This window comes from Bidens hawaiensis, unplaced genomic scaffold (assembly GCF_021521415.1).
Source record: "Bidens hawaiensis isolate Kalapana, Puna unplaced genomic scaffold, B.hawaiensis_p1.1 tig00011621_1, whole genome shotgun sequence".
NCBI classification, from domain to species: Eukaryota; Viridiplantae; Streptophyta; class Magnoliopsida; order Asterales; family Asteraceae; genus Bidens; species Bidens hawaiensis.
This window is the reverse complement of record NW_027491909.1, coordinates 644,642-651,116: the sequence shown is the minus strand read 5'-3', so window position 1 is coordinate 651,116 and position 6,475 is coordinate 644,642. Positions and strand designations below refer to the sequence as shown.

Sequence of the window (6,475 nt, the reverse complement as noted above, 5' to 3'; positions counted from 1 at the left end):
CCATTATATCAGTTGTGAACAAATCTTATCATGAATTGGAAAGTAATTAGGTAAATATTACCACTAAAATCCGTCACTAATACACTAATACGTAGATTATCCGTTTGAAAGCATTTACCAGTTGAATTAAATATTGGTGTATAAATATGACCAGAAAGAAGCAAGGCAAACATAAACAACATCACATTAATAATGCTGAAATGGTTCGAGTCCCGCTACGTAACATGGGCAGAGTTTTACCTAGTTTTACTTGGCGTAGCCCATTACTTTCCACTTTCGGAGATAATGAGTGGGTTGGTGATGAGTAGCTTCATCACTTTCATATCGAGTTTTTATGCAATCAAAAAATTGTCAGAATCGGAGGGGCTGATAATAGACCACAATGGATTGCCCAAGCAATCGAAACTACATATGACGTTCTATCAGCTGCCATTTGATCTTTGAAAAATAAAGTACACATGTAGGCATGTATGTTGCAGTTGCACATAAAAAAGCATATATTTAGAATGCTAATGCATAAACATAGACATAAGTGTCATGGTTAGATTATAGATATTACATGCCATAAAACTAGAAGTTGCTTGTTTCCAATAATACTACACTAAATCAGAATACAACAGAACAAAAAAGTTATAACAGAATGCCAGTGCACTTGTTTGAACTTTGAAGTAATCTCCTCCCATTACTAACATTCTCCAATGATGCCTCAACTGGTGTCTGATTTCTCCAATGCTGAAAGACAGGTCATGTTGGTTAAAAGAGATGGTAAAAGAACAAATTTACTAGCGATTAAGAAAACAAAGCTGATTATAAGCATTTATATTGCCCAATAAATCAATAATAGTTAGTTAGACTTGTGCAGCTCTACTAGGTTTGTAACTTCACATTAAATCTTCCTATGTACCATGAACACACCAACATTTTCCATAAGGGATTGTCCCAAGATTGATGATTTAAAAATCTCCAAATTAAATAAAGTTTTCAAGTTACAATTGCTTGGAGAGCATTCTCAATGTTGCAACATGTTGGAGAACTGGAGAAGATCATCCGAGTCCCAAGTATTCTCCCATTTTTTTATATTATTGCAATAATATATTTAACATAGGCACACTGCGCAATAACATGTTGCAAATTTAACGGACTGAATATAATTAGTTTAATCCTGGCATAACAACAAAGTTAATTGTCAAGCGTTGACAAAAACTGAGTCTCATTTGCCCAGCTATGAGCTGCCCCACCAACCCCAAACACACATTTATTTTAAAAAAAAAACAAATGTATTTGAATGTGTGTCTAATAACTAATTTCAAGTTGATAAGAAAAAGAGATTACTGTTGTAGTTGAGAAGCTTTTCAATGAGATCAACATGAGTCATCAGCATTCTTCTGCAGCAGTAGCGAACAAGCCCCAAAGCATCAAGAGCATCTCTGAACAAATCATGCAGCAAATATTGGAATTTAAAGTGCAAACGAGTCATAGTTACCATGAAATAAACAGTCATAATTTCCTCGAGACAAATTACCAAAAAGTACAGATCATGTGAGCATTTCAACCTATATGCATCTATGGATAGCGTTTGATAGCATAGAAAGCCAAAAGCTAGAAATGTCCCATACTTAAAGGTGTACATCTCTTGCTTTTTATAAAGACTCAACATGTGTTAAAAATTTATAGGTGCCGTATAGAGATTACAAGATCAAAAACATGTCATCCATCCATGTAACATATATCAATACACTGCACATGTTCTATAGAGAAAAATAAGATAAAAAGAAAACAGGAGAATCTACTTACAGTTTCAGCTAGTTTACACCTCACATGAATAACAAGTCACGCATCACAACCAAAAACCTTATAAGCTCTGATGTGATTCATACACAACTACACAACAAACCCACTTCAGTACCTCACCGACTCCATCCCTTGGTGAACTACCACAAAAAACTACTTACTTCTATAGCAAGAGTATGGGTGTGGTTAACTAATACAGTTTACGGTTTACTTTAAACTTATCACATTCATAATACCCCCTCTCCTAGCATACCTCAAATCAACAAATATGCCCCAGCAAAACTGTGCCACTTCCAACTCCCGCAACTAACAATTAACATAGTTTCTTCTTGCAGAAACTCATAATGTTTTTAAGAAAGGTAAAAAGGTAATCACTAAATAATTAGCAAGAAATAGACACCTGAAACCTAGAAGATACCAAGAAAAGGTAATCAAAGAAAATACATATTTAAAAGTGCACATCTCTTACTTTTTATAAGGACTCAACACATGTTAAAATAAAGTATAGGTAGGCCTGTAAATGAACCGAACGTTCGTGAAATATTCGTGAACCGTTCACGGGAAGTTCGTTTATGTTCGTTTATTTAATAAACGAACGAACACGAACAAAAAATTTGTGTTCGTTTAATTAAATGAACGAACATGAACACATGTTCCGTTCGTTCATGAATGTTCGTTTATGTTTGTTTATTTACGTTCGTTTATGTATTAATAGAAAATAATTAAATATTATCTTGATAGGTCATCTACTTAAAAGGTTTTATATTTGTTAATTTGTGTTCATTTAAGTTCGTTTATATTTGTGTTCATTTACATTTGTTCATACATGTTCGTTTATCTTTGTTCATTCATATTTGTTTAGATTTCAAACAAACGAACACAAATGTCCATTTTTAAATAAACGAACATGAACATAAATATTTGTTCGATTAAGTGTCCGTGTTCTTTTAAAGTTAAATGAACGAACACGAACATGCCCTTGTTCATGTTCATTTGATTCGTTTACAGGCTTTCATTATTCACATTGATGAATACATCGGTCTCAATCTCTAGGCTTTGCCAATTTTATTTGTGTTCGTTTGTGTTCGTGAACCGTTCGTGAACACATTAATTTCCTTACTGAACGAACACGAACATAAAATCTCGTTTGTTCGTGACCGTTCGTGAACATATTATTTTCTTAACGAACGAACATGAACAAGGCCTTGTTCCTGTTCGTTCGGTTCGTTTACAGCCCTAAATATAGGTGTGGTGTGCAGACTATAGAGCCTCAATATCACGTCATTCACGTAACATATTCAATACATTGCACATGTTTTATAGAAAAAAAGGAAACCAAAAGGCTCTGCTAAAAGTTTCAGCTAGTCTACCCTCATGAATATTTAATTTCACACTGGGGTTTTATGCATCAACAGTTATGCATCCATACAACTGTGTCACTCCCAACTTCCAAAAGTAACATTGTTTCTTCTTGCAGAGTTCCATAAGGTTTTTAACAAAGATAAAAGGTCATCACTAAAGAAGGCGAAAAAACAAACAGCCTAAACCTAGAAATTAAAGTTCACAACCTTTCTTCAAAACCTTTTTAGAAAACAAAAGGATATAAAATAGCATTCATTATAGCAGTGTCCAGTGGCTTTCATGTACTATTCTTTAGTGCAGCAACAGCAAGGCCAAGCTATGCAGGATATATCGGTTATCGGACCCCTTGATAAAATATCGGTCAGAATATCGGTATCGATAATATCGGCGATATTGACTGATATTTGACCGATATTGGACCAATATATCAACGATGTCAGTGTTTTAAGTCTTATTATCAATTTTTAGTGTCAAATGTTAGTATTTTAAGTCTTATCAGTTCCTACCTGCTATGATTGTTAGTGTTTTGCAAGTTGCAAAAGGTTAATTTGTTAATGGTAGGAGAGTATATAGGGGAAGGTTCATGTACAAAATAATCTTAACATGAGAACGTAGGAAACAATATCAACTACAATACCAACCTACATAAGCAATGTTTTATAATAACAAAGAAAAAAACCTAATAATAACAACAAAAGAATCAAAATCAGCAACAAAATAATAACAGCAAATACTTATAATAGCATAAGAAAAAAACTTAATAAAAACAACAAAATGTAAATCAACAAATACTTATAACGTCTCGTAATAGGAAATCAGTAAATACGAACAAAAAATAACAACAAACAATTATAAATACAAACCTAATACTAACAACAAATCGGTTCTCATTGTTTTCATGTTAAGAATAAAATGTATTTGATACTGAAACTATATGTGTGTGTGTGTGTGTCGAATTTTACATGATACTAAAATTACCATCCCACTGCGATCACCGATATCTCAAATATCCGATAGTTTTCCGCGTTAACTGCTTAGAGGTAAAGATAGCATTATAAACCAACTATATCAGTTAGACAGTTACAATAGCCATATCATAACGCCCATCTCAATGCAAGCTTTACTCTAACAACCATTGAACTTAATAATGTGTATGACTAAAGCAGGCAGAAGTATAAAGCACATATTCAATATGGTTATCAGTTATTTGCACCGTATCGGTTTAACTAACAGAGGAAAGCAATTCATGTCCATGTTAAAGCTTCATATTTAAGTAAGCAACTATAACACGGTGACAGACAGAGACATAACAAGTGTAATGTTGTGTAAACCCTAACTTGTTTAATTTCCATAAAACAATTCGTTGACGAACAATACAAGTAGCTACATAAAATAACTCACCCTTCGGTGTAATCAGACTGGAGAAGGTCAAGATACGTGTCCCATTTGTTTCCAATAACCTGACAAAACACAAATTGGAGAAGAAAAAAAAGAAGAAATTAAGATCGTTGTTGTAAGGAAAGCATGTGTGTGTATTGAACGATTGATGATTGCCTTGCCGCAGGTGAAGCATCGGACCGGAATGATCATCTTTGCCCTACTTTCTTTCGCCTTCACCAATACAAGCTGAAGGAGGTTTGGAGTATGTTGGAATAAATGCCCCTTTCAAAAAAGGTGGGCTTGGTTTACGAGAGGCGGCGAATTTGGCAATATTAGCAAAGTGGTGGTGGAGGTTTAAAGGAGAAAAAACGGGCTTTGGGTCGATTCATAATACGGCTAGATCAAGGAACTTTATTTCAACTCGTTGGATATTAGTTTGGCGAGCCCATGGGGTGATTCCTTTATTTTGGGTTGTTGATAATTGGACCGGGAAGGAATTGTTAAGGAATAGTTTCCCGGTTCCTTTTTCCCTTGAAGGTGAGGTATGTGGAGTGTGGGATTGGGCGTTTGCTAATGTATGAAGGTGAGGTATGTGGGGTGTTGGATTAGATGTAACATACAGGAAAAACCCATATTTATTTTGAACTAAAGTTGTCAACTTTGAAAGTTGAAGGATTAAAAATAATCTCAAAAGCAAGTAATGGGAAAAATGAGATAAGAAAAATAAAATATCTCATAAGAAATCCATCCCATATGGAAAGATGGAAGAAAATGGAAGCATTCCATATAGATATAAATAAGGAAAGAAACTTTCATCCAACATGGAAGTATGAAAAGAAATGGAAGCTTTTTATAAGAAAGCAAGTTTCCATAGCAATGTCTTAATGTGGCTAACCACTCTCCATAGTCCTAGCAGAGGGTGCGAAGCACCCGACACGCATGCGCACGGACTCTGGCGATGGGCGTAATGTGGCGTTTTGATAGCGCACGCTCGCATTGCCGCGAGCCGCATAAGGATCAGGATCAGGATTCTTCGCGCGACGCGAAGTAGCAGGATCAGGATTCTTCACGCGACGCAAAGTTGCAGTTCTGCATGCCTGACACATAGAAACACGTGGCAACCCTACCGATGACTCAGCAAACCTTTGACCACTTCGCGCGACGCGAAGTTGCAAGTTTTCTGCTATAGATAGGAGGGTCCATGGCACTTCCTAACTCACACCTCAATCACACTTTTTCACATGCAGTTAGCTTCGGTTTGCGTGCAGATCTCGTGGAACGTGCCAAACTCCGAAGCTCTGACAGTCTAAACTCTAGAACACGATATAGAGTGGAAGTGCCGCTCGATCAGTTATAAGCATTTAACTCCAAATGCCCGTACGAGGTAGGGGTTTTGATTAAGTTATTATTTTATTATTATAATAGCTTAGACCATAGTCGGGGGTATAGCCCGAACCTTGATTGCTGATAAGCATAATATAACTTTTTATAAAGCAAAGGTTATAGTTAAAATATTATGATTAAGAAACGTAATCATTTACATGCAAAGGGAATAATTAAAATAGTATATCTTAAATTATTAAGAAACATACTATTCATTCACAAAGGTTATAGTTAAAGTAATATTTCTTCTTGAAGAAGAAATCTTGTATGCATGTTTCTTCCTGAAGAAGAAACCTGTCATATAATTGATTATTAGAAGGACTAAAGGTCCAAATGTTTTATATAAACAAACAAATGGTCAAGGTTAAAGCTATACAAAACGGACTACAGGTCTGAAGCTAGATCGTTGATCTAGATATTTATACAAAGATTATTCTCGTACTATAGGTCCGAGATAACAGACAATCAATCAATCAGATTTCAGATACAGATACAGGAATCAGTAACAGAAACTGATTTACAGACAGGGGTCGGTAACCGAAACTGATCAATATACAAG

General features: G+C 35.1%; 1 protein-coding gene across 1 annotated transcript; it reads right to left on the bottom strand.

Moving 5' to 3' along the window:
• Window positions 1-662: 662 nt before the first annotated feature.
• LOC143538432 (DNA-directed RNA polymerases I, II, and III subunit RPABC5-like) lies at window positions 663-4,754 on the bottom strand. Its single transcript, XM_077031998.1, has 4 exons — window positions 4,708-4,754; window positions 4,555-4,613; window positions 1,333-1,427; window positions 663-732 (listed from the first exon to the last, which is right to left on the bottom strand). Exons 1-4 carry the CDS (start codon window positions 4,741-4,743, stop codon window positions 707-709), a joined length of 216 nt encoding a protein of 71 aa, XP_076888113.1. The 5' UTR covers window positions 4,744-4,754; the 3' UTR covers window positions 663-706.
• Window positions 4,755-6,475: the final 1,721 nt, after the last annotated feature.

Coding starts and splice junctions, on each gene's coding strand:
- LOC143538432 (XM_077031998.1), bottom strand. CDS start 4,743: ATGATCATTCCGGTCCGATGCTTCACCTGCGGCAAG. Junction 4,614..4,707: donor GATGCTTCACCTGCGGCAAG/GCAATCATCAAT, acceptor GTGTTTTGTCAG/GTTATTGGAAACAAATGGGA. Junction 733..1,332: donor AAAGCTTCTCAACTACAACA/GTAATCTCTTTT, acceptor CCTGTCTTTCAG/CATTGGAGAAATCAGACACC.